Here is a 26,561-nt window from a genome sequence, read left to right as displayed (position 1 = left end):
CCAACTCACATAGGTCCCCGTAGAGAGGCAGATGAGGTGGCAGCAGAAGTAACACTGCAGGGCCATAGGTGACTTGAACAGATGATGGCATGATGGAGTGAATGGTGGCAACTATAAGCCAGTTGAGGTGGCATTGCTCAATGTTTCTTCCCCCGCCCCGCTTTCTGGGTGGGAGATAAACTCATGTGAATGCACCTCTGAGTCTCTGCTGAGGGAGAGGGGAGTGGCGTGTTAAAGGAACATTTGTTGGATTTAAACACCACAAGGTGAGAAAGGGAGGCAAAAGGACACTGCCCAGTGGACTCTGGGACAGGAGTTTTGCTCATGGTCAGATGTGTTTGAATCATGGTTGTGGCATTTCCCCAAATTAATGCCAGGCTCCTTTCCTCTTTTTATTAAATGTTTTCTCTGCTATACAGAGACTCAGTGTTTGCCTGGGGGAAGTATTGCCTCTCAGAGGCAGCTGGGGTGGTGCTTAATTTCCCCAGATTACTGGGTGAGGGCTCAGGCCGGTTCTGTGCTGTATTGTTAAGAGGGAGCCCTGGATATTGAGCCAGGCCCTTGTTACTGCCAGCTCCCCCTGGCAAAAGGGTCACACCATTGTCCCCGCCCCGCCCCACTCAGAGCTCTTCTGCTTGGGGGAGAGACCCGCCAGTGTCTCCAAGGGCCGACCAGCAAAGCCCCTTCCTCCTCCAGGGAGGGCGGGCGCGCGGCCTCGCTTCCCGGACTCCTGCGGCCTTCCTCACTGCCAGCGGGGCTCTGTGCTTCCCAGCAGGCTCGGCTCCCCCGATTCCCTGCCTTTCCCACCGCGCCTGTCCTCCCGACCCCGCAACGCTTCCCGCAGGGGCTCCTCGGGGCAAGGGGGCCGCGCCGCCTCCACTCACGCCGCACGGGGAGGGGCACGGCTGGCCTGCTACTGGCGGCCAATTACATCACAGAGCAGTTTTTGCAGCCCCTTACATACGGGTAACTGCTGCAGGTAGCAAGTCCCACAGGGAGCCGTTTGCCGCACTGCACCGGCCGGCGCTGGGGGGGCCGCCGCAGGCGATGTAGAAGTTCCGGTCGGACGGTGTCCCTGAGAGCTCTGCCCCCCAATTCCAGCGAGCTACAAGCGCGAGCCACCAACCGCCCCGATTCGAATTCGCATCCTGAGCGCCCAATGACAGAGCGGAGGGCGGGGCCGCGGCCATGATATCCCCGCCCTGTCAGCAGACCGACCAATGACAGCTCCAGCTGGGTTTGAAAAAAAGTGCGCGCGGCTGGTGGGCGGGGCCTTTCCCTGGTGGCAGGGCCCGCGCGGAGTGGAGAAGCGGATATCCGGCACGCTCTGGGCGTGGCCTAGCCTGAAGGGGCGGATCCTGGGTGGAGCCTCCTTCATCGCTCTCTCCCTGACCCGCATTGATACCGGGGAGCGGGGCCCAACGGCATGGGGGCGGGGTTCAGTTGGAGCCCCGCCCCGTCCCCTCTTTCTCCGCCCCTGCCCCCAGGGCCGGGACCTGGGCTCATTTGGACCCGGCCGGCTCGCGGGTGCGGTGGTGGCTGGTGACAGCTCGGCTCCCTGGGGACTCGCACCGCAGCGCGGAGGGGCAGGAATGAAAGTGGGCGGTGAGCGTCCTCCACGCCCCTGGGCGGGTTGTGGCCTCTGTGGGGAGTTGGGGTCCCTCGGCGGTGGGTGGGGCCCCTCTGTGGTCAGTGTAGGGGGGATGGGGCCCTGTGGGGGGGGGGGTCCTTCTGGGGAGTGGGGGCCCTCTGCGGTTGGGAGTATGGGGGATCCTGCAGAAGGTGGGTTGCCAGCCAGTGGCTAAGGGGCTCCAGCCCCTGTTCTGGCAGAACTCAATACTCCTCATGTGGGGTTTGGGAGGGTTACGCCCAGGACGGGGGCTCTGCCGGCTCGGTTGTCTAATTTCTGGTGGGGGTCCCTGGGACGGGTAATGCTCCCTCTCTGTTGGATGATCCTCTAAGCCTCAGATGCTACATTCTCAGACCTGACGCATGAGGGCCGTGAAATGTCTGAAATACCCCTGCCAGGATCCTACCAACTTCCCTCAACATCAGATGGGCTTAAACCCCTGCAACCTCCCCTTCCACTTTCCTCAGACCGTATCTGGCCGTGGCACCTCCTAATTTTCCTTTTTACTTCTCCCCCTGTGTTCAGAGGATGTGTTTGGAATTTAAAAATAAAATCTAAAAGAGAGGGAGCCCCACTGGTTTAGGCGGGTGGATTTAAAAATCAACCGAGCCTATAGTGGGACAGGACCTGCCTGCAGGGGGAGGGGACTCACTCGGGGCTCCTGCATGGGCACCCAGGACATTAGAAAAAAGCTACCAGTCTTGTCTTGGCCACTTCGGGTTTCTCATCGGCGCAAAGAGTTTCACGTAAATTATAAAGTAAGGTTATAATTATTAAATGGAGGAGAGGCTGCAGGCTTTTCAAGGAGCAGATGAGATTTTTGTTTCAGAAAGGCAGGGTGTTTGAATGAATGAAATGTAAATTATTGAAATATACACTTTGCAAAATTGCCTCATCAAAAGGAGACACTTAATAAAAATACTTAAAAACTTAATTCAAAATGAGAGATTTTTGATATTTCAGGCTAGTCACAGGACTAGAAATCAGACAACAGGATTGCAGTTTACTGCTTTTAAACAGAAGTCTCCTTTTATCAAGATTTTATCTTTGCCATGACAGTAAAATCTAACATTGAAATATGACATCTAAGCAGTGCCCCACTCTTTCATGTCCAAATATAATTCTAGTTGTTTAATGTAATAATAGCTTATATTTCTGGAGTGCCTTTTATCATGCAGGACACCAAAATGCTTTACAAACTGCAATATTCATTGCTAATTTAATATGGCTTTCTCTGGGTTGAGGGTAGCAGCTAACTAGCACATTTATGGAGGGAAGAGAGAGAATATATGGCCTAAGGCATGGGGGCAAGCTCCCCTACTTTTACAAAAGTGCTAAGGACTCCTATGTTCTGAGCAGACAAAACTTGCTTTTTTTATCGTCTGTGCACTCTGCCTATTTAGGAAGATCATCTAATGACATTTAATTTTTTTTTTTTTTTTTTTTTTTGCCAAAAACTATAAATGGGTTTATCAAGAAGAATATTTTGCTGAAGGCAGGTTTATTTTAAAAGGAATGATTTTTTAAATTACACTTTCTGCATTAATGGGACAGAATTTGAATACTTCACCCAAGTTTAATATGTTCTGGTTCTATGGGGTACATAACACTAGAAGACCTGCTTCTATAATACACTATCTTTGCTTGCCAAATGTACTTTGGAATGCTTCAGTTACTTAATCAGCACCTGAATTTAAAATATTAGAAATGCAGCTTGTGTACACAATGTAGATATGTTTGTAGTATGTGGGGTCATTTTAAAGTAAAGCCATCCTAATATAAATTCTGGGCTACGAGAGCTGAACTGTCCGCCATCTAGTCTTATTCAATTTCCTGGGCTGTTTAGTCAGTTTCAGTTCTGAATGCAGGCTTAATTGGCCTACCAGTCTAGAGATGCATTGCCTCTTATATTTCAGTAGTTCTCTTGCTGAAATGGGGATGGTGGGGAAAGGGACACCTATGAGAATAATAGTCTGGTGACTTGTGCATGTCAGAATTGCCCTTAATTACATGGATATCGTCCTTTAGTCAAAGGTAACTAATAGGTAAGCCAAGGGCTACCTGGGGGAGAAAGGGACATTCAGTTAGAATAGTAGCTCATTTAATTGTTGATCCTGGAAACTCCAAAGAGTTCCATATTCATTTTGGCATAAAAGGATATTCTAGGTGGCTCATTGCTTTTGCCTAGACAGATACTTACAAACGTGCATTGGGAAATACCCAGTTGTGGGGACTATCTTTAGCTTAGCTAGCGCCTGTGGCCCTATAATTAAAAATGATCAAGTCCCTGCAGCTGCTTTATTTTTATTTATTTAATTTCATGTATGATTTGTTTGTGGTTTGGTACACTTGTTATATTACCTTTCTGACTTTTATTGTGCTGTAAATTTACACTTATTTTAAAACTTTTTTTTTAATACCATGGATTGGAAATTAACTGATAGAACAGGGGACAAGGAAAATATTAATTCCGCAAGTGGAATATCATTGGGATCCCTAGTGGGACCCATATTTTTCATGACTGAGCTAGAAGAAAACCCAGCTAATTAGATTTCCCGGCTAAACTATCATTGTACAAAAAGACCTACAAACTGGATTTGAAAAATACACCTGACATTGCCAAGTGGGAAATGTTCCATGGTAAGAACAGCAGCCCTAATCCATCAATTTTCAGAAAAGTGGGGGGGATATATGTGTGTTTCTAGCCTTTATGGCTGCAAAGATAACTTTCCAAATGTGACCCAGCGCAGAGCAAACAGACTTGCTTTGTCTGCTGCTCAGAGCCTTATCAATGAAACTGGCAAGTCTCTGGTCCCTGCTGCTCTTCAGAGTGGGCAGCAGTGAAATTGACAAGATTCATGTCATTTTCACTCAGCTGCTGCTTGGCAAATCTCTGAGCAGCAGCCACAGCAGGTACTGGGGCTGTTTGCTGGGGAGGAAAATCCCAAAAGAGAGCTGTGTGGTGGTGAGGGATCCCTTTCATGTAGTTCAGGGCTTAAGGTAAGAGAGATCCTTTTCCCTTCTAGCAGGTCAGGGTGCTTCAAATTTCTGACACCTACTACTCAGACTGATGCAAAAGATGGAGTTCCTGAGTAGAATCCAGGGCCAGCTTCTCAGTAGAAATCTGAACACCTCGCCCTTCCCAGCAAGTGGGAGCACTACTGGGCTTCTCACTAGAGTATTGCCCCTGAATCTCTCTAGTGAGCCCTCTCTCTATCATTAGCTTTTGTCTCTGCCTCTAGCTAACTTAGTCCTTTCGCTAGCAGGTGCAGGGTGAACTTTCCTGTCCCTCCTTAGGAGGAGCAAGTAAGGGACCAGAATATATGTAGACCAGGCACTAGCCTAAATATCACAAGGAACAAATGCATGAAGGAAGGATTTGAATCTCTGAAGATGGTATTTCAAGGAGCAGTGACAGGAGGCCATGGAAAGGGATAGGAAAATATTGATGGGAAAAAAATTAAGCCGACTGTCAACATCACTGATGTTACTTCAGCACATTAAATACTGCATGAATGGGAATTACATATGGAGGAAGTTTGCACAATGGAGGATGTTGGGCTGAATGGCCCAAGTGATCTCTTCTGGCCCTGTCAATTTAACTATTTTTACTTTAGTTGGTTAGTGATCCCCTTTTATATATGACTATGCAATTGATTTGCTATCGTATCAGAGCCTAGAATTCTTTTTACATTCCATTTCATTGAAGAAACAACATAATTTGTGCTGCAGTAGGGCAGGCTCAGTAACAGCAATCATTTTCATGTTAATATGTGGACTAGTATTCTTTACAGCTGTTGTCTTTTTGTCCTGAAATTTCGACTTGACAGTGCTCTTTCACTAACTGAGATGTCTGGGCTTTTTGTTTTTTCTAGTAATCCACTGTAGATGTTCCAGGTGTTTTTCTTTCCCTTCAAAACGAAGGGTAAGAAAACGGCCTCGTGTCCTGACATTACTGAGTCTCCCTGAAGATGTTCTGTTTCATGTTCTGAAAGGCCTTCCTGCTGAGGATATCCTCTCCATCCGAGCTGTGAGTCTGCTAACCCACTTCACCCCTGTAACGGGATGGGGTTTACCTCTGTCAGTGTGATGCCCTGGCTCCCAATGGCAGGACTGGACACAGGGAAGGCTGGATCCTCATGGCAGAGCAAATCTAACTACTGTATGTATTCCTTCAGTTTTCCTTCAGATCTCTGCCATTGTGGTAGCAGTTTCGTTGCTAAACCTCTCAAGATTGAGGATTAGCAGCAGTATATGAGTGTTTTGTTTAAATTTTCCAGAGGGAGCTATCCTGACAAATCATTCTGACCAGTTTGGTTCGGTTAAGGATGCTTATCTTATTTTCCAAAATTTACTTTTGTCTAATCTAATTAACGTAAATAAAGTGGAACAATAGTTGTACAAAAAATCTACCTGTGCCATATTAATATGGCTATAACAGTAGACCACAAGAACGATTTTTCGGTGGATTCCTGTATGTTGTAATAATGTACTTCTGTATTTTTCCCTCTAGGTGCACTCTCATCTTAAATACCTTGTAGATAATCATGCTAGTGTTTGGGCATGTGCAAGTTTTCAAGAAGTATGGCCTTCTCCAAACAATCTGAAGATGTTTGAAAGGTAACGTATAGGAATCCAGGCATGGTCTATGCATTAGGGGAGACTTTCAAAGGTGCAGAGGAAAACTAGGTACCCATTTCCCATTAACTTTCAATGAGAGTTGGATACCTAACTGCCTTTTCTGCCGTTGAAACTCTTCCCCTTAATTTGATTAGGAGCACTCTTAGTTTCCTGTCTACACTTCAGATTGGAAATGTCTTGTTAAGTGGAGCAGGGGTCATAGTTCTATTTGGAGTGTAAATGGATGCTGTGTCTACAAAGTGCTTTACAATCCCCTGATGGAATGTACTGCATAAGCTAAAAGTATTGCTACTGTATAAATGTAATGTATAAATGTATAAGCCAGAAATGCGGACCGAAAGGCTGCACAGCTGTGTTTTTTAAAGAATTTAAGACTAATATTTGCACTCTCTCCATATTTCAAAATGAGTTTAAAAACCTAAAGTTGCAAGCAAATGACTGTACTTTGAAAGAATAAAGACACTATCTCAAAAAGGGGTGTATGGGTGTTGGCAGAGGCAGAACGTAAGAGCTGAATCTGTCTGGTGCCTGTGTAACCATCCTATGTGCTTCAGAGGTGCAAGTTCTGAATTCCTCAGCTGCATTCTGGAGCGGGGGCCATCTAGTAGAAATGAACACGGAAGCAAGGTCTCCTGCTGCACTGGAATCTTCAAATGATTCAGATGTCCACTGAGTTACCTTTTTGTACTCTTATTTAGGGCTGCTGAAAGGGGTAACTTTGAAGCTGCTGTGAAGCTGGGTATAGCATACCTGTACAACGAAGGCTGTAAGTGTGAAAGCACGTGCTGTGGAGCAGAGGGAAATGATGGTGGAGGGTGTAGTTCTATTCAAAAGAACAAAGAAATTTTATAGTGAAGTTTGATCAATAAGCTTGGATTCCTTTTATTGGCAACGTGCTAATCTTTATCCCTACTATTTTATGGATGTTTGGGTTTTTTTCTGCCCATGTTATAAGATTGTTTTCCCCTGTCATTTCTGAGTATGTGGCAAGGTCTTGTATACCATTGTGCCTTTTCTGTGATAGCTGCCAATGGCACTGCGAGCATTTCCCTGGCTATTGAAATGCTGGGGCTAAAATGCCATTATGCTACAGTAAACCTCTAAACAGCACTAATGGATTCCACTTCTAGCTGAAATGTGGATGTGTTTGAATCACACTGTTAGCAGCTCTTGAAGTTAGGCTTTGGAAGCCTCCAGTCAAATTTGGTTGTCATTTTGCCAGTTAAAAGGTTCACACTGAACCAAGCAGAGGCACTATTCAATCCTTCTTCTGCAACCTGTTACCATTTCTGTGAAACCATCCTGCTAACTGTTGTACTGTGGCCCTATTAAATTCCAGGCAGATATTATGAATTAGCTTCTGTTCCCTCTTTAAAGCATCTGTTTCACTTATTCAGTATCCATCTCCGATGAGGGTCGTGCAGAAGTGAATGGGTTAAAGGCATCTCATTTCTTCAGCCTGACCGAGCGTCTGAATGTCTGGGCAGCCCCCTTTATCTGGCTCTTTATTCGTCCCCCATGGTCTGTGAGCGGGAGCTGTTGTAAAGCTGTAGTCTATGAGAGCCTCAAAGCAGAGTGTCAGTTGCAGAAAGTAAGTGGTGCTCTTTCTGTCAGTGGCTTTAGGGCAGGGCAGCACATCCACCCAGCAATTTGCACAATTACATTTCAGTTTCTCCAAGGAGTATCTTGTTCTCATGCCATTGATTTATAGCTGTTTAACCATTGTTTAAAAATTGAAGTTAATACAGAGCAAAATTGTATGTAGGAGAAGCATTGCTTGGTAGCTGTCAAAGGATTGTAACTGTGATTGTTCTGCCAGGTTAATTTCTATCTCAAAAGTGAAGAAATATTGAGGGGGGAGGAAATGGTCGGTCCATGAAAGGCCAAGGGCAAACAAAGCTCTAGCCTGGGACTATTTTGAAGAAGTCTCTCTCATTTTGTGGTTCTCTTTAATAATGTGCAGTTTTAAAACTATTTTTTTAGGCCCAGAAAGGCTCTATTCTCCACTGCTTGGCTAAGGTTTTAAGTCTCTTTGAGGTGAGTAGTGTTCATTTCCCATTGATTGCTTTGGGAATTCTGAAGGTACAATTTTACAATACAAATTTCCCCTCTGACTTTTCAAATGCTAGATGAGTTGTGTTGTTATCTTCATGTGAGATCAAACCAATTGTTCTTGGTTTCCCCCAGTGTGAGAGAGTCTGTGAAGGCCTTTTCTATTTAAAGGGAAAGTCAATGTGAAATCTAATTAAGCTTCGGTATGGATTAAATCCTGAGCCACATTTTTCTGCTGGAGTAAACTTGTGCAGCTCTGTTGACTTCAATGGAACTGTGCCAGTTTACATCAACTGAGTATCTGCCCCCACATACTGAGTATCTGCCCCTGTTTTTTTTTTTTTTTTTAATGAGTTGAAAGTAGTTTTAGCTACTAGGCCCGCTTGTTGTGCTTGCAGTATAGGATGCCAGGTATCGTCCTTTTGAGACCTGTCACGCTGGGTACCAAAGGAAGGAGCATGCTGGCCACCAGGAAGCCTAAATTGTTTTTGACTACCTGAAGAAAGCTGCAAAGTAACTTGTAAGCCAGGCTCTCCAAAGACCGTGCCTGCAGTGGTCCAGGAAACTATCTTGAACATTTGAAGGATGTTCCTGATGGTAATGGATTGATTCTGTACTGTAGCTTTCAATCTGAGGATGTTCTGTACCACTCAGAGTCTCTGGGGCTTGTGTGCTCATCTGACTGGGTATGAACCATAAATAACATTTGACCTTTTTATTTTCAGGATGAAGAAAAAAGGAAAGAAGCCCTTGAAATGTTTGAAGAGTCTTCAAAGCAGGGTTGCCTAAACAGCTCCTACCGCCTCTGGGAAAGTAACAGAAGAGCTGCTGTGAGTACACTTGGCTCTTAAAATGATCTTTTCACCTCTATTACAGTGGCACCAAGAGTCCCCAACCAAGAATAGAGCTCTGTTGTGTTGAGTGCTGTATATACAGCAAGCAAGAGACAGCTCACAGTCTAAATAGACAAGATGGATAAATGGTGACAGAGGAAGTAGTATCCCCATTTTACAGATTGGGAAGATAAACACAGAGAGGTTAAGTGACTTGCCCAAGGTCACACTGGATGTCTGTGGCCCAACTGAGAATTGAACTCTGATCTCTTCAGTCCCCATCCAATTCCTTCAACCCAGGATCATCCTTAAGAGAAAGAGACTGACTGTTTGTGTGAGGATTTTCCCACAAAGGGCAGAAGAGATAGAGAAGTGATGCCTTTGGATAGTAGGAGTACTCCAGCCTTCACAAACATTGAACCAAGTGGTTATCTCCCCTGGACAAAAGGGGCAATACCTTCTTAATGCTGTTCATATTCCTTTTCTCTAGATGTCAGATCCCGGCAGATACCTTCAGAGCCTCAGGAAACTAAGGGACTATGCAGCAAAGGGTTGCTGGGAAGCCCAGGTAAGACTTCCACTAGGGACACCAAGACATTGTTTTTTGCACGGCCCTGTCCACACTGGCGTAGAAAGACATGGGAGTGTGCTTAAACATGGATCCAGTTGCTGGCCATTAGGAACAGCAGCTAAAACTTTTCTCAGAAAACACTTACTTAAATGTACTCTGCAAGGTAATCTCTTCTGAAAATACTGCACTTGCATAAAGAAATCTGAGCAACGGCTCATCTTTAGTAAGCAATCTTTAGTCTGAAGAGCCTGTCCCAAAATACTCCACACACATTGTGTACCAGAGTTCTGCCAGCTTTGAAAAATAACTGTTTGTTCTTAATGTCTCTGGAGCGGGTCCCATAAGCTAGGTTTCATTTCATTTTGAATGTGAAAATGACATGAGTTCTCCCAGGATTTCAGTTCAAATTTGTTTCTCTGTCCAAATGGAAAATATCTCACTTGCTATTTACATTTCACCTCTTGTCTGCCTGCTGTAGATATCTTTAGCCAAAGCTTGTGGGAATGGAAACCAGCTAGGATTAGAAGCAAAAGCCTCCAATGAGATGGTGTCTCAGCTCTTCCAGGCCTCGCTTTCTGTCAGAAAGCAAAGCATCTTCACTGTGCAGAAGGGAATGAATGAAACAATGAGGTAAAGTCAAGCTCAGCAGCCAGGTCTTTGGCAAAGAAGCGTGTCTATGACATGGCAGGAAAGGCTGCTACTGTTTCCTTGTGCTTGTTATAGTTCTGTCTGGAATGAGATGCGACCTACTAGATCATTAAGCTCTTTGTGGAGTTAGTTCTGGGACACAAGCAGTGAAGTGCAATGCAGAAAAGTTTGTATTTTGTGAATGTCACTAATTGCAAAAAGAAAAGGAGTACTTGTGGCACCTTAGAGACTAACAAATTTATTTGAGCATAAACTTTTGTGAGCTACAGGTCATTGCACAGTGTCCCTGGATATGACAGTGACACTTATTTTGATACGTTCATATTTTAAGATGTCTTTTTTACTTTCGATCTGCATTAATTTGCCAGTCTGCCTAAAAAACACCTACCATGGTCCATCAGCCCGCAGTTTGACTCAAGTATCTGTCCTATTACCTAGATGCAACAGGACATTTTATTGAAGTCTTGTTTTGACGTTCAATGTTTTGTTGGCTAGTAACTTTTGAAAGGATAAGTCTTGATATGTGTGGAGAGTCTCTGGTGTTATAGCTGTCACTTAGCACAGGTCTGGATGGCTTCTTACCTAGGGGATCATTTGATTTTTATCTCCTATCTAGGTACATCCTGATTGACTGGCTGGTAGAAGTGGCCACCATGAAGGATTTCTCCAGCCTTTGTCTTCATATGACAGTGGGGTGCGTGGATCGGTACTTGAAGCTGAGACCTGTATCCCGGGCCCGGCTCCAGCTTTTGGGAATTGCGTGCATGGTCATTTGTACACGGTGAGTTTTGATGACTGATGTGCATCAGTGATACGAACTCAGCATTTAGCTATCATGTTCTGCTTTCTCCGCTGCACTAGTAACAGGCCTTCCTTATCCCTTTACACAGTGACTTCCCTTTGAATGTTGCTCTTAATATTTCCAAATGAGATACAAAGTGGTGCTGCTGCCACCTGAACACTTATTTAAATGTGCTGGAGGGGCTGGAGCTCTCCATACGTGAAGTGCTGTCTTCTGTGTAGAGTAGATGATTAACATCAGAAATCCTACTAGGAAGCAGGTCAACACTATCATTCTGATCAGCCCATCTGCCATAAGTAACTCAGAAAAGCAGATCTGTACCTATGTCTGTGTTCATGCAGTTTTAATAACAAGTCTTTGTGGCACAGAAGTATTGTGTTTCCGGCCTAGTGTTTTATGTGGGACTAATTCCGCTACTTCTGCTATTTCAAAGTCTCTAGGGTTTAAACAGAGATGCTGCCAGTCACAGGAGATTGAATTCCAGGCACAAGGAATAGGTCTGGTTACTGGTTCTGCAGCCTTTCTGGGAGAATTACACCTGTGAAAATTGCTGCAGGATCTAGGCCTTCTAGTCAGTGATATGATAAAGATGCAGGCCCAGGTTAAAGGTGCCATGGACAGGGCATCATCTTGTGGGAACACCTGACACTCTCAACATGACTCTACCTGGTGTCTTCCTTATCTGTACTAACTTCTCCTTCTCGCTTGTGCAGGTGTCTCCATAGTATAGGATATCCATGGATATCTGCATGCAACCAAACGCTGGGCGTGTGGCTCTGCCTTGGGCCTGAGTGCTAACCATCTTTAATATTGCAGCTTCATCAGCAAAGAGATCTTGACAATACGGGAAGCTGTGTGGCTAACAGACAACACATACAAATATGAAGATCTAGTCCGGATGATGGGGGAGATCATCTCTGCCCTGGAAGGCAAGATAAGGGTAAGTTTGGAAAACCAAGGGGGTGGGATGCTTATCTTCCTGGCTGTCCTTTGCTAAGTTATGGAGAGTTGCTACACTGAGTGGTGAGATGCGGAAGAAGGATCCACTTCTCTGTAGACTAGGCATGTTGTTTTGGGTGTTACTGGTTTCCTCTGAACCAGCATCCTTTGCTGCTTTGGTGACTGGGTTCTTCATTTGAGTGAGATGTTTGAGGATTGTTGTATGTAATTCTGTACCTACAAGTACTTGATGCGATTGCACTGTAGGAAGTTAAATTTAACCCCCTTGGGACCAAGTCCAGAGATCTCATGCACTCCTGCCTTAGTGTCTGGGAAACATCTTGATACCACCGGGGTAATAAGAAGCCATCTTTTGTAATGAGCCTCCATGAAAAGGGATGGTCACCTGGGAACAATTCCATTCTGTGTTTGGTGCTTCGCTGTGTCGGAGTTTTGCCAAACTCTGTGTTCTCCCTTATGTGTTAGATTCCTACTGTTGTGGACTACAAAGAAGTGCTACTGACCATAATCCCTCTGGAGAGACGAACGCTTCACCTGTACAGCTTTATCTGTGAACTCTCGCTATTGAACACAGGTCTCTGTGTGTATTCCCCTGCCAATCTGGCTGCTGCAGCACTACTACTGGCTAAGATACTGCACAGGCAAGGTAAGGAACAGGCTGCTGCTAATCATTTCATAACTGGACCTGCAGGAACTGCAATGTAGCATGTTCATCCATGCTGTCCCTCTGGATAGCAATCTTTCTGCTTTAGCACCAAGGTATCTACTTGTGCCAGCTTGCCTCAGTCATGTTAAAGATAACAGACGCTTCAGAAGGATGGGGTGGGCTTGGTCCTTTTCTCCAGTAATTGCTGTGTCGAGCTCAAGCGTTAGCACGAGACTTGGGTTTAAGAAATGCCCACGGAATTTTTACAAGTGATGCTACGGACTAGATTACACAGCTAGGAATCTCTCTAGTTCTTGCACCTGCAGCTGTTGTTGGAGCCCGACAATTGATTCTGAATTTCGGATGGATTATCTGCTGGCATGATCTTATGTAAGATCTGCTTTATTTCTGCAGTATGGAGTTTTAGGTGCTAATGTACTTATTCCCTTCTCCAGCACATCCTTGGAACAGCCAGCTGTCTGAATGCACTGGATTCTCTCTTGAAGACCTGATACCCTGTGTGCTGAGCCTACACCAAAAATGGTATAACCTTCAGAACCTTTCTGAGTAGCTCTGGGGTTGCGGGGGAGAGGAGTGTTTGGCATCCAGCTGTTACAGACCCACAGCATAAATCTTAATAATAAAGTTTTCTAATTAGTTACTGTCTCGGAACTAAGGAGGTGACATTGGAGAGTATATGCCTCACTCCCCACAGCACAGGAGAGGTTGAGAGACCTATTGCTGTTGCTCCAATTTAGTACCAGCCCTAGCGTTCTCTGAATAGTGCCCCTGGGCTCTAGGGGGTGTGCTTCTCATTACCAGCAGCCTCAGCCTGCCAAGTCTCCTGATTTTCAAGGCTGGGACTTGCTTGTCAGTAAATTCAGGAAGATCCACAGCAGGGCTGGAAGCTCATCTCCGAAGGTGTCTCAAAACCCAGATCCCACTCCCTGTTGCAGTCCTGACCAAGTGGCAAGGAGAGGAAGGGGGATGGTCCTTTAAGCTGTCTCAGAGGCCCAGCTACCAGTCAGCTTCCCTGCTGATGAAGCACAGTTGGTTTGTGTCAAGGTTCTTTCCCCACTCTGAACTCTAGGGTACAGATGTGGGGACCTGCATGAAAACCTCCTAAGCTTATTCTTACCAGCTTAGGTTAAAACTTCCCCAAGGTACAAACTATTTTACCCTTTGCCCTTGGACTTCCACTGCCACCACCAAACGTTTATCTGGGTTTATTTATTAGGAAAGCGTTGTTTGGAAATATCTTCCCCCAAAATCCTCCCAACCCTTGCACCCCACTTCCTGGGAAAGGTTTGGTAAAAATCCTCACCAATTTGCATAGGTGACCACAGACCCAAACCCTTGGATCTTAAGAACAACGAAAAAACATTGTTTCTGAAAAGAAGGATTTTAATAGAAGTAAAAAGTAAAAAAGAATCACCTCTGTAAAATCAGGATGGTAAATACCTTACAGGGTAATTAGATTCAAAACATAGAGAATCCCTCTAGGCAAAACCTTAAGTTACAAAAAGACCCAAAAACAGGAATATCCATTCTATTCAGTACAGCTTAATTTCTCAGCCATTTAAAGAAATCAGAATCTAAGGCATATCTAGCTAGATTACTTACTAAGTTCTAAGACTCCATTCCTGTTCTGTCCCTGGCAAAAGTATCACACAGACAGACACAGACCCTTTGTTTTTCTCCCTCCTCCCAGCTTTTGAAAGTATCTTGTCGCCTCATTGGTCATTTTGGTCAGGTGCCATCGAGGTTATCCTAGCTTCTTAACCCTTTACGTGTGAAAGGATTTTTCCTCTGGCCAGGAGGGATTTTAAAGGTGTTTACCCTTCCCTTTATATTTATGACAGTTTGTCACACCAGAACTGAGGGGAAACATCCTCCAGAGCCATAAAAGAAGGGAGGAATGTTTTTAGGTCAGCAAGTTCTATGAACTGTGTCCTTTCCAATGTGCTCTTGTAACACCTGGCTGTGATTTTCTTTCTTCCTAGTTTCCATGATGATGTCCCAAAGGATTATAGGCAGGTGGTGTTGACTGCTGTGAAACAACGATTTGAAGATGAGCGTTATGAAGAAATTGGCAAGGAAAAGGTGGGGAGTAGCCTTACTGTTCTGCTCTCCATTCTTTAGTGGCAAGCACCTTAAGCAGAGTGACCAGTGTAGCAGGCTGTCCAGTATTCTGAAAAGTAACAAGTTCAAATTAAAAATCCCAAAGGGAAGATGAAGAGAGTACACTGCTAGCGCAGTGGTGTTAGCATCACGCACCCTGTGGGGATACAAGTTGCACAGTTGGGCTGTAAATGCCAAGGAGCAGTTCAAGACATATTGATCCTAGAGAAAGTATCAGGCATTTTGGTTATTGGGAGGGCACTGCTGTAGTTGTCTGACTAGTTGTCTTGTTGTTTAGGTGATGAGTTACAGCCAGCTCTGTTCACTGTTAGGAGTGAAACAGGAGGACCCAGAGCCCAGTCCCTTACACACAAGTGCTGAGGAAATTCAGACTTTCCTTAGCTCTCCCTCTGGAAAGAGAACTAAAAGGCAAGTAAAACTAAGCTCAGTTCTGTGTACTCTCTCTCCAATGTTTGCAGCCACTGGACATGGATGATTCAGTATGGAGTTCTCATGGGCATCTGACAGGGGGTCTTTTGCCTCCCCAAAACATCTATTGTGTGCAAATCACTGAGTGGGATTTTAACCCACTTCCCTGTTCTGAGCTGCTATTCTCTATGGACTCGATCAGTCCTTCCCCAGTCACCTTAACTCTGCTAAGCCTCTTTCTCTGGATGGCTGGAAGGGAAAGTTTGGGTTTCATGCCATGTTTTGCTGGCCAAACCAAATGACCAGTTGTATCTTTAGCATTCGCTGAAAGAGTTGAGTGAGGCAAATGGTCAGATTAGCCTATTTCCTGATTCAGGATGATTTCTTCCATGTATATGCTGAGTGAGTAATCTCTGAGTTTCCCTGCAACAGGAGAAGGGAAGACAGCATTCAGGAAGATAGGGGCAGCTTTGTGACTACACCCACAGCTGAACTATCCACGCAGGAGGAAAGCCTTCTGGATAACTTCCTGGACTGGAGCTTGGACTCCTGCTCAGGTTACGAAGGAGATCAGGAAAGTGAAGGGGAGAGAGAGGGAGATGGTAAGTAGTGTGTTTTTTCTTCTTTGATTACAATAGAGAGAGACCGCGTTTTCGCATCTGCAGCTTAACAAAGTCAGGTTACTCTTGCCAGAAAAGTGCAAACTCTTTCAGAAGGACAGTCACTGAAAGAACGTCCCTTTTCTGTTGTACCATGGCGATTATCTTTACACCACATCCTGTAACAGCAAAAGTTTCTTGATAGATGCCAAAATCTCCTTGTCCATTTGCAATGCTGCAAAATGTTTGGCCACAAGACTTGGAGAGCTCTTATTCACAGATTCATAGATATTAAGGTCAGAAGGGATGATTATGATGATCTAGTCTGACCTCCTGCATAACGCAGGCCACAGAATCTCACCCACCCACTCCTGTGAAAAACCTCTCACCTATGTCAGAGTTACTGAAGTCCTCAAATCATGGTTTAAAGACTTCAAGGAGCAGAGACTCCTCTGGCATGTAACCTGTGCCCCATGCTACAGAGGAAGGCGGAAAAACCTCCAGGGCCTCTTCCAATCTGTCCTGGAGGAAAATTCCTTCCTGACCCCAAATATGGCGATCAGCTAAACCCTGAGCATATGGGCAAGATTCACCAGCCAGATACCCAGGAAAGAATTCTCTGTAGTAACTCAGATCCCACCTCATCTAACATCCCATCACAAGCCATTGGGCCTATTTACCATGAATATTTAAAGATCAATTAATTGCCAAAATCATGTTATCCCGTCATACCATCTCCTCCATAAACTTATCGAGTTTAATCTTAGAGCCAGATAGGTCTTTTGCCCCCACTGCTTCCCTTGGAAGGCTATTCCAAAGCTTCACTCCTCTGATGGTTAGAAACCTTCATCTAATTTCAAGTCTAAACTTCCCATTGACCATTTTATATCCATTTGTTCTTGTGTCTGCATTGGTACTGAGCTTAAATAATTCCTCTCCCTCTCCAGTATTTATCCCTCTGATATATTTATAGAGAGCAATCATATCTCCCCTCAACCTTCTTTTGGTTAGGCTAAACAAGCCAAGCTCCTTGAGTCTCCTTTCATAAGACAGGTTTTCCATTCCTCGGATCATCCTAGTAGCCCTTCTCTGTACCTGTCCCAGTTTGAATTCATCCTTCTAAAACATGGGAGACCAGAACTGCACACAATATTCCAGGTGAGGTCCCACCAGTGCCTTGTATAATGGTACTAAAACCTCCTTATCTCGACTGGAAATACCTCGCCTGATGCATCCCAAGACCGCATTAGCTTTTTTCACGGCCATATTACATTGTTGGCTCATAGACATTCTATGATCAACCAATACTCCAAGGTCGTCGTCCTCCTCCGTTACTTCTAATTGATGCGTCCCCAGCTTATAACTAAAATTCTTGTTGTTAATCCCTAAATGCATAACCTTACACTTCTCACTATTAAATTTCATCCTATTACTATTACTCCAGTTTACAAGGTCATCCAAATCTTCCTGTATGATATCCCGGTCTCTCTCTCAATTGGCAATACCTCCCAGCTTTGTATCATCTGCAAACTTTATTAGCACACTCCCACTTTTTGTGCCGAGGTCAGTAATAAAAAGATGAAATAAGATTGGTCCCAAAACTGATCCCTGAGGAACTCCACTGGTAACCTCCCTCCAGCCTGACAGTTCACCTTTCAGTAGGACCCGCTGTAGTCTCCCTGTTAACCATTTCCTTATCCACCTTTCAATTTTCATATTGATCCCCATCTTTTCCAATTTAACTAATAATTCCCCATGTGGCACAGTATCAAATGCTTTCCTGAAATCTAGGTAAATTAGATCCACTGCGTTTCCTTTGTCTAAAAAAACTGTTACTTTCTCAAAGAAGGAGATCAGGTTGGTTTGGCACGATCTACCTTTTGTAAAACTATGTTGTATTTTGCCCCATTTACCATTGACCTCAGTGTCCTTAACTACTTTCTCCTTCAACATTTTTTCCAAGACCTTGCATGCTACAGATGTCAAACTAACAGGCCTGTAGTTACCCGGATCACTTTTTTTTCCTTTCTTAAAAATAGGAACTATGTTAGCAATTCTCCAATCATACGGTACAACCCCTGAGTTTACAGATGCATTAAAAATTTTTGCTAATGGGCTTGCAATTTCATGTGCCAATTCCTTTAATATTCTTGGATGTAGATTATCTGGGCCCCTCGATTTAGTCCCATTAAGATGTTTGAGTTTCGCTTCTACCTCAGATATGGTAATATCTACCTCCATATCCTCATTCCCATTTGTCATGCTACCATTATCCCTAAGATCCTCTTTAGCTTTATTAAAGACTGAGGCAAAATATTTGTTTAGATATTGGGCCATGCCTAGATTATCCTTGACCTCCACTCCATCCTCAGTGTTTAGCGGTCCCACTTCTTCTTCTTTCTTTGTTTCCTTCTTATTTATATGGCTCAATGGCTGCAGACTCTGGAATGTAGAAAATGGCGGACAGGATTACTGAGTATTGTCTGTACTGCTGTGAGGTAGTAGTGCTCCCAGTTAGCACTGGGCTCTTTGAATCAATTGGTGAGTGAAGGAGAGTCCTCATGGCTTCATATTAAGGGATTTTGCTGTTCTCATAATCCAGGAAAAGCTATTGAAGGAATCTGGCTGTAGCCAGCTATGTGGTGGAGCACTGTCAACACTGCAGCCTTTCCTGTTTTGTTTTATTAGTGCTGTGACTTAAAGCTTTTTATACCGTGTCCCCTGTACAAACAACTGTTAGAACATACCTGTGGAATGGGGAGGAGTCCCCACTTTACACAAGGGAGAAATCAGAGCTTGTGTGTTAACTTCCTCTGTGGCTTTAGAGAAAATTAATTGCCCAGGATAGAGATCTTGAGTTCCTGGCTCTGACTTCTGTGCTCTCACTACGCTGCTGCTCAGGTAGATCCAAATCACTGTTCTATATCTTCCTCTAGTGACCGCTCCCAGTGGAGTCCTGGATGTAACTGTGGTCTATATGGATCCAGCAGAGCACTGCTGTCAGGATTCCAGTGATGAAGACAGCCTAGCTGTGGAATGGCCTGGACAGGATGTACCAGCAAGGAAGCCTGAGCAGCCAGATGCTGAGAAACAGCGGCTTGCTGGTCACGGTCGAAAAGAACCCACACTAGAAGCCACCTCAGGCTATTCCTCTGTCCACAGTGCCAGTCCTACTTCCTCTGTAGATGGCAGCTTTGGAGCACCGATCAAAACTACCTCAGCACTGTCTCTGGGCAGTGCCGTGAACAAAGGGCCATACCTGCCTCACTACTTGAAATCACATTTACAATCTGTCCGGCCCAGGTCCACTGAGGGCAAGTGTGAGAGAAGGCAAGTCAAACGGAAAAATGTGGCTGAGCATAGTGAAGAAGAGAGGATGAACTTGGGCTTCTTGAGCCTCTGATTTCAGTGCTGTTTACTTTCATTTCAGAGGGCTCTGGGAAGCAGTATTTTGGTGTAGTCTTGCAGGGAAGGTAGCAAGTAATTGTCAGTGTCAGACGGCCCATGCCAATCATGCTCTGCAAGCTCCATTTCATGCTTCTGTGGTTTAGTGCTGAGCTACCTTGTTTCTTGGTAGCTGCTTTTTAAAATGTTCCCTATAGTCTGATCCTATGCAAATTAAGAAACCCCTCTGGTCTTGAGCATATGTCAGGAAAACCCAGAACCCTTGTGTGCTACCCAAAGCCATCTTGATTTTACCCTGCAATGCATTGCCCAGTGGGTAGCCGATTCCTCCGCGGAGGAAGAAGGGGAAAAAAATAAAACTCTGCTGCTATGACCTGTTTTTCCCCATACACGGTCGTAATCCAGGAAAAACTCTCGAGGGAACCTGGCTGTAGCCAGCCATGTGGTGGAGCACTGTCAACACTGCACCTCTCCTGTTTGTTTTATTAGTGCTGTCTGAAGACTCCCTTAACAGATTATTTGTGCCTGAAACTAAGGCAGGGTGTTAGCTCACTCCCAGCTGGTGCCCCTCTTACTTTCTCTGGACATTAACTACACTGCCCTAGAGTGTATTCTGGAGCCAAGCAAAGGGTGGTAGTGGTAAGTGGGGATACTTACTCTAACAGACTGGAGCTTTTAAACGTCCCTTCTCTGGGGCAGGCTCTAGGCCTTATTCTCCTTCCATTAGTCCTACGCTGCTGGAGCTCCAGTCAGCTCACTCACTCACAGAGCTGTCAGTCAGACCCTCCCTCTAGCTCCATGTGTTTCTTCAAGTGAAGAACATCCTATCTGTGCCTTACCACTTCACTGCCTTTTGCCTTTAGTTACAGCACCACTGGTGCAATCTGCAAGAACTCAGTCCCAGTGTCACTTTTGTGTTCTGTCCATATTGCAGTTTGTCTTCCTTGCTATTCTTCCAAAATGGCCTCCAATAGAGCCTGATTCTACTTTCATGTTTGAATTTATTTTGAACACTAGGACAGAGGAAGCAATGTAGCAATAGCAAATAACCCTTCTACATGAAGCCATATCTTAGATACCTCTCCATGACATCCCAGTCAGCAAGGAAGAGCTGGTGTCTTTCCCACAATACTGGATAAAGGATTCCATGCCTTATACAGTCTGTGGAAGTTGTACAAGAAGAGCAAAAGCCCTAAGAAGCTGAGGGACTAGAGGCTACTTTACCCACTGACTTAGTTGTTACCAGAGGGGCTGACCCTCTAGAACAGGTGGTGAGAACATACCATGGTACAAGATTTCTGGCAGCTGTTTGTCATGCTCGGCATCTGATAACACTGGAACTATACTCCCTGTTTACCTTCCTTTGTTGAGAAATTATTGTGGCAGAGACACTGACCATTCACATACAGTGTAGTGACTTTTGTATAAAACAATTTTTTTTATACTTGTCTATGTTATTTTAAAAAACGGGTAGTGCTTGTGTCTGGTAAAGGAGCTGATTGTAAAGGGGTTGTGATGGGAGAAAATAGTCTACCAGTCATATGCCTCGAGGCATAGAAAAGTGAAGTGACTTACTTAAGGTGTTACAAAGTCACTGGCAGAAGCCTCAATGCAAGTCTGTCACCTGTTACTAGATAAGGCTGTTGGTTATAGCTGATCCATGGTCTCTGCAACTGAGACCATTACAGAACAGATATTAGCAGCTGCGAACAGTGGCTTATTCTCTACAGCTACCAGCTTGAGCATTGACGGATTGAAAAGCACCGGTTTATCAAGCAAGCTGCTACTGTCACTTTCACAAGCTGGATTTGAGAATACTGCATCTCCAGGAAGCACATTACTTACAAAGCCTGGCTTCTTCCAGATCTTGAGCTGCTCTCCTAGAACTAGCCTGTTTGACAGGTGGATCATAAAGCTGGAACATAGAGAAGCAGGGTTTCTAAGACACTTTCCCTCATCTGTCAAGGTGCAGTGGAACTGGTTTAATTTCTAGTGTGCAACTGTAAATAACCTCACCCTCCTTGTGTAACAGCTAGTCATCTATAAGCCTATGAATATCTGCTACAACTCCTGACTCTTATACTTCCTCTATCTCTCCATAGTAACCTACTAAAAAAAAAAAAGCTACACCGTTAGAAATTATCTGGAAAAGGTTGACAAAGCAGGTGCTTACACTGACTCAGCATGTAGAAACCTAGCTTTACACCTCCCCAGGAGCCCACCTCCTCCATAGTGGTTAAGTGCTTAAATACTTTTGTGGATCTGGGCCAAAAATCAGTAGCTAGGCATTCTATTAAGGCTCTTCCAACCACTAGACAAATGGAAAACAAGTAGATTTTAGCATGCACCTCTATCCCTGCAGAACATCAAAGCCTAAGTTCATTGCGTTAGCAATTCTGATCACAATGGGAAGGAGTGAATCAACTCTGAAGTCAGAAGTGGGGACTCTGACAGGTACTGAGATGGCCTCTTAGGGGCATTTGTGGTGTCCAGCTGCACCCAGCCTTGCAGCAGTTACACCTGCAAGCAGAAAGGCTACAACTTAGTAAAAAACCAAACAGCTTAAGGGATGGTAGGAGAAAAAATCATGGAGCAGGTCCTCAAGGAATCAATTCTGAAGCACCTAGAGGAGAGAAAAGTGATGAGGAACAGTCAGCATGGATTCACCAAGGGCAAGTCATGCCTGACTAATCTACTTGCCTTCTATGATGAGATAACTGGCTCTGTGGATGAGGGGAAAGCGGTGGATGTGGTGTTCCTTGACTTTAGCAAAGCTTTTGACACGGTCTCCCACAGTATTCTTGCCAGCAAGTTAAAGAAGTATGGGCTGGATGAATGGACTATAAGGTGGATAGAAAGTTGGCTAGATTGTCGGGCTCAACAGGTAGTGATCAATAGCTCCATGTCTAGTTGGCAGCCAGTATCAAGTGGAGTGCCCCAAGGGTTGGTCCTCAGGCTGGTTTTGTTCAATATCTTCATAAATGATCTGGAGGATGGTGTGGATTGCACCCTCAGCAAGTTTGCAGATGACACTAAACTGGGAGGAGAGGTAGATACGCTGGAGGGTAGGGATAGGATACAGAGGGCCCTAGACAAATTAGAGGATTGGGCCAAAAGAAATCTGATGAGGTTCAACAAGGACAAGTGCAGAGTCCTGCACTTAGGACGGAAAAATCCCATGCACCGCTACAGACTAGGGACTGAATGGCTCAGCAGCAGTTCTGCAGAAAAGGACCTAGGGGTTACAGTGGATGAGAAGCTGGATATGAGTCAACAGTGTGCCCTTGTTGCCAAGAAGGCCAATGGCATTTTGGGATGTATACGTAGGGGCATTGCTAGCAGATCGAGGGACATGATCGTTCCCCTCTATTTGAGATTGGTGAGGCCTCATCTGGAGTAGTGTGTCCAGTTTTGGGCTCCACACTACAAGAAGGATGTGGAAAAATTGGAAAATGTCCAGTGGAGGGCAACAAAAATGATTAGGGGACTGGATCACATGACTTATGAGGAGAGGCTGAGGGAACTGGGATTATTTAGTCTGCGGAAGAGAAGAATGAAGGGGGATTTGATAGCTGCTTTCAACTACTTGGAAAGGGGGTTCCAAAGAGGATGGATCTAGACTGTTCTCAGTGGTAGCTGATGACAGAACAAGGAGTAATGGTCTCAAGTTGCAGTGGGGGAGGTTTAGGTTGGATATTAGGAAAAACTTTTTCACTAGGAGGGTGGTGAAACACTGGAATGTGTTACCTAGGGAGGTGGTGGAATCTCCTTCCTTAGATATTTTTAAGGTCAGGCTTGACAAAGCCCTGGCTGGGATGATTTAGTTGGGGATTGGTCCTGCTTTGAGCAGGGGGTTGGACTAGATGACCTCCTGAGGTCCCTTCCAACCCTGAGATTCTATGTGTCCCTCATGCACTTCTACACAGGTGGATTTCTTGTGGCCCTGTTAAATACCTTTGGCTCCTTCCTCTATAGGGAATGAGGAAAGGCTTTTGACCCCAGCTCCCTTATGTAGGCAGTAGCATTATGCTATATGTATTGGTCCTATTTAAGTCTTCAGGGCAGGGGACTGCTTTTGAAATTGCCCTGGCCTATGCACATAGGGCTAAAAGCTGAATCCGTTGGTAGTAAGTTCACATATGGAATTCCTAGCAGGGAAAATGCAGACTAGAACTATACCAAATAACTGTGCAGCTTATGGCTCAAAGGAGCATTATGTCAATGACTCTCACATGAAAATGGCATGTATCTGACCTCACGGGGAGCCAGCCTGCATTGTTTCTGAGCAAGGGTAACAGCGCAAAGATAAACATCAAACTGCATGAAAAACCTAGCTTCCTTATCTCAAAGGGGTGCAATGAGCCCCAGCAAGGCTAACTGACTTGCTCATGGTCTCACAGCTCGTCAGGCAAATCCAAAAACTTTTCAGGTCTCTGCTCTTACTTGCCCATATTTCCTCTTCTATGGCTCCTGAGCATCTGCCCCCGGTAACAATGTTACAAATTAAATCTCTTGTAGAAAAATAAGGTAGCAAAGGCCAGTCACAGTAGGCTTCCCTACTGGGTCACAGCTGGTGCCTGGCTCCATCTTCCACAAGGCAGTGTCAATCCAGCCTTGGAGGAATGTTGGCTTGAGCAGAGGTTGAAAAATGAGGAGGGTTTTATTAACAGGCCCCCTCTGTGCTGCAGGCATCCAGGCCATTGCTGCAGGAATCTTTACTCAGCTTATTGAACAGAAGGGAAAATTTCATGACTCACACACTTGGTGCTTTGTACATAACTGGCTACTACAATTCCCTTCCAATTACTTTTCAGGGAAGACAACCTAGTCTTGTGGTTTGAGCATGAGGACACACAAGTTCTATTTCCAGCTCTGTCACTGCCCGTGAGCTTAGCCAAGTTACTTCAGCTGTGTGCCTCCACTTCCCCATCTGGAAGCATACCCTCACTGGTAAAGTGCTTTCAGCTCTGATGAAAAGGCAATGTAGATGCCACGTAGGATTTAAATAAAGAGCCTACGCTCCCTGGATCAACACAGAAAACAGAGCCTTGGGATCCATCCACAAAGCGTTTATTACAAAACAAGCAGTGTTTATTAGGCAGGATACAAACATTTAAAATCCCTGATTTCTTTTCCGTTCACCAGGCTCAGTCTGTCCCCCTATGGCAACACTCCCAGTTGCTAGGTAGTTCCAAACAGTGGTTGGGGAAGCCATCTGCCAAGCAGGAGTTTAGTCTTCATGTTAGCTGGAGCTCATTAAGCTACAGCACTGGCTCAGAAGTCAGCTTTCTAAAAATCACTGTAAAAGCCCTAAAAACAATCCCTCTCAAACCTCCAAGGAATTCTAGAACAGGTGTACAATGAAGGACAGCAGGAGCCGGCTGCCCCAGAGCAGGGCCCTTCCAATAGGTTAAACCTCTCACAGTTTTAGTCAGTTTCTTGAGATCTGAAAAGCCACAAAGAAAAACATAAATCAGGGGATGGAGCATGACCAGCCCCTTCTACTCTGTTACTCTGTGCCAGTGCTGTTGGCAGTGCCACCTGGAGCCAATTTACTTGGGTCTGACTCTAAGCTGAGACAAGGGCCAAGTCTCCATGTGAATTCATTAGATTGTGCTAGGGCTGAATTTGGTTCAATACCTTGGTGGCTACCAACAAATTTTACAGCTTCCAAGATGGGAAGAGACATTTTAGCCAGCACGGATTTAGGTGGACTTGACCAGCCGTGTGCTGCCTGCTCTAGCAAGACCACATCCTCTGCCCACCTTAGATCCCAAGGTGATGGACGCCACAGAGAGACCAAAGGGCAAAAGTAGGGCTGGTCCTACTGATGTGGGCTTAGATTAGCCATGGGAGCCTCTGAAGGTGGCAAGTTGTCAGAACTCAGCAAAACTAGAGCTACACCTATGCCTCCAGGGAGGGGACGGAGTGAGTGTCCACTGCTCAGTCAGTGTCCCTGAGAAAGCGAAGCGCCTGCTTCGATGGATGAACGTGGCGTGAGGCTGGGCAGCTCTCTACCTAAAGGCTGGGCACATCTTCATTCCTCCTGCCTCCTACCCAGAAAGGGCTCTGACAACAGTCTGTCTGTGAGCCGCAGGGACAAAGAGAGAGGCAAAGCCAATCTGGCCAGGTTAGGCACATTTAGCATCAAAGAACAGTGCCACAAATTCTGATCTTGCTCCAGCCTTTGGGAACAGCCAGCCAACTAGCTCCCCTTGTACTGAGCAGTGACCCTCAGGACATCTTAACCCTTTCAGAACTGCTGAGTTCCCCGGTGATGATAAATGGGAACAGCGTTAGGGGGAGAGACCTGAGGCCAGCATGTGAGGCTCCCCAGCCGGGAGGAAGCAGGATGGGACATCACTCTTCCTGATAGGAAGTCCTATTCCCTGCTGCCAGAAACTTTCCTTGAACCCACATGCATGTTCTCCATGAGACCCCACACCCACTCTCAACACAACTGGAGATGGGGAGGAAACTGATCACAAAGAGGTCGGAGGGAGGGGCAGGGTGCTCGAGTGGGGAAGGAGGGCTGAGGAATGGAAAATGAGCACCCTCGGTGCTTTAAGAGTTAACACAGGCCCCACTGGTGGTCAGAGTCCCTTAAGCCCTCCTTCTAGAGCTTCACACCCAGTGCAGAGAGAAGCCTCCTCCCTGCTTACCGTGTTAGACTCACATGCGAAGGGGAGATCTGATAACAAGGCTGTGGTCACCACTGCCAGCTGAAGTAACCTGGGGCTGGGGGGAGGGGGGTATGTGTGTGACTGAGCTTCCCCCAACCTGCTACCCCCATAGAGAGCGCCTTACCTAAGGCACCACCTTGAGATCCACCGAGTCATAAGCCGAAGTTCTCCTCATCTCCAGCGGCTTCCCCAAGAACTTTCGCAGTGCCTTGTAGTCTGGCTCCTCTTCAAAGGTCAAGGCCATTGCTTGCTGCAGGTAGCTGTGCAGGGCATCTGCAAAGTGGTACAGACACTCACAGGAATGGCTGTGGTTCTCCAGAGCAGCAGCCCCAGCATTCACTCCCTGCGTTGCTAAGCCAGATGCTAAACAACACTTCCGCAGGGGCTTTTCCCAACAGACCCCTCCTCTGCACTGATGGGGGAACTCAGGCCCAGAGAGGGAAGCACCTTGCCTAAGGTCACCCAATGAGTCAGCAGCAGAACTGGGACTAGAACCAAGGTCTCCCTGTTCCCGCTCACTTGCTTTAATCCCTGGCTAGCA

General features: G+C 45.5%; 2 protein-coding genes across 6 annotated transcripts in view; one reads left to right on the top strand and one right to left on the bottom strand.

Annotated features, from left to right (window-relative positions):
- Nucleotides 1–1,276: 1,276 nt before the first annotated feature.
- On the top strand, nucleotides 1,277–20,779 carry CCNF (cyclin F). Of its 2 annotated transcripts, XM_037909986.2 has the most exons (17): nucleotides 1,277–1,605; nucleotides 5,506–5,660; nucleotides 6,144–6,250; nucleotides 6,970–7,037; nucleotides 7,669–7,862; nucleotides 8,255–8,308; nucleotides 9,049–9,153; nucleotides 9,647–9,724; nucleotides 10,206–10,357; nucleotides 10,992–11,156; nucleotides 11,994–12,117; nucleotides 12,603–12,783; nucleotides 13,239–13,326; nucleotides 14,787–14,886; nucleotides 15,203–15,333; nucleotides 15,766–15,935; nucleotides 18,869–20,779. In XM_037909986.2, the coding sequence occupies exons 1-17, from the start codon at nucleotides 1,593–1,595 to the stop codon at nucleotides 19,333–19,335; spliced, it is 2,352 nt and encodes a 783-aa protein (XP_037765914.1). In that variant the 5' UTR covers nucleotides 1,277–1,592; the 3' UTR covers nucleotides 19,336–20,779. The 2 variants fall into 2 exon arrangements, with proteins under 2 accessions (XP_037765914.1, XP_027690595.2); XM_027834794.3 differs by lacking the exons at nucleotides 1,277–1,605; nucleotides 5,506–5,660 and adding an exon at nucleotides 5,664–5,792.
- Nucleotides 14,834–26,561, bottom strand: part of VRK3 (VRK serine/threonine kinase 3) — a 24,565-nt gene continuing 12,837 nt past the window's right edge. For 3 of the 4 annotated variants that reach the window (XM_037909992.1, XM_037909990.2, XM_037909993.2), the window contains exons 13-14: nucleotides 26,145–26,293; nucleotides 24,392–24,783 (exon numbers count right to left, since the gene is read on the bottom strand). In XM_037909992.1, coding sequence (XP_037765920.1) covers nucleotides 26,145–26,293 — 149 coding nt within the window. In that variant the 3' untranslated portion in view covers nucleotides 24,392–24,783. Of the gene's footprint in view, nucleotides 14,975–24,391; nucleotides 24,784–26,144; nucleotides 26,294–26,561 lie in introns of those variants that run through there. The other variant, XM_037909991.2, reaches the window with a different exon arrangement.

The sequence above is a fragment of the Chelonia mydas genome, chromosome 10 (genome assembly GCF_015237465.2).
Source record: "Chelonia mydas isolate rCheMyd1 chromosome 10, rCheMyd1.pri.v2, whole genome shotgun sequence".
NCBI classification, from domain to species: Eukaryota; Metazoa; Chordata; order Testudines; family Cheloniidae; genus Chelonia; species Chelonia mydas.
The sequence above is the reverse complement of the archived record's forward strand: the minus strand, read 5'-3'. Positions and strand labels throughout refer to the sequence as shown.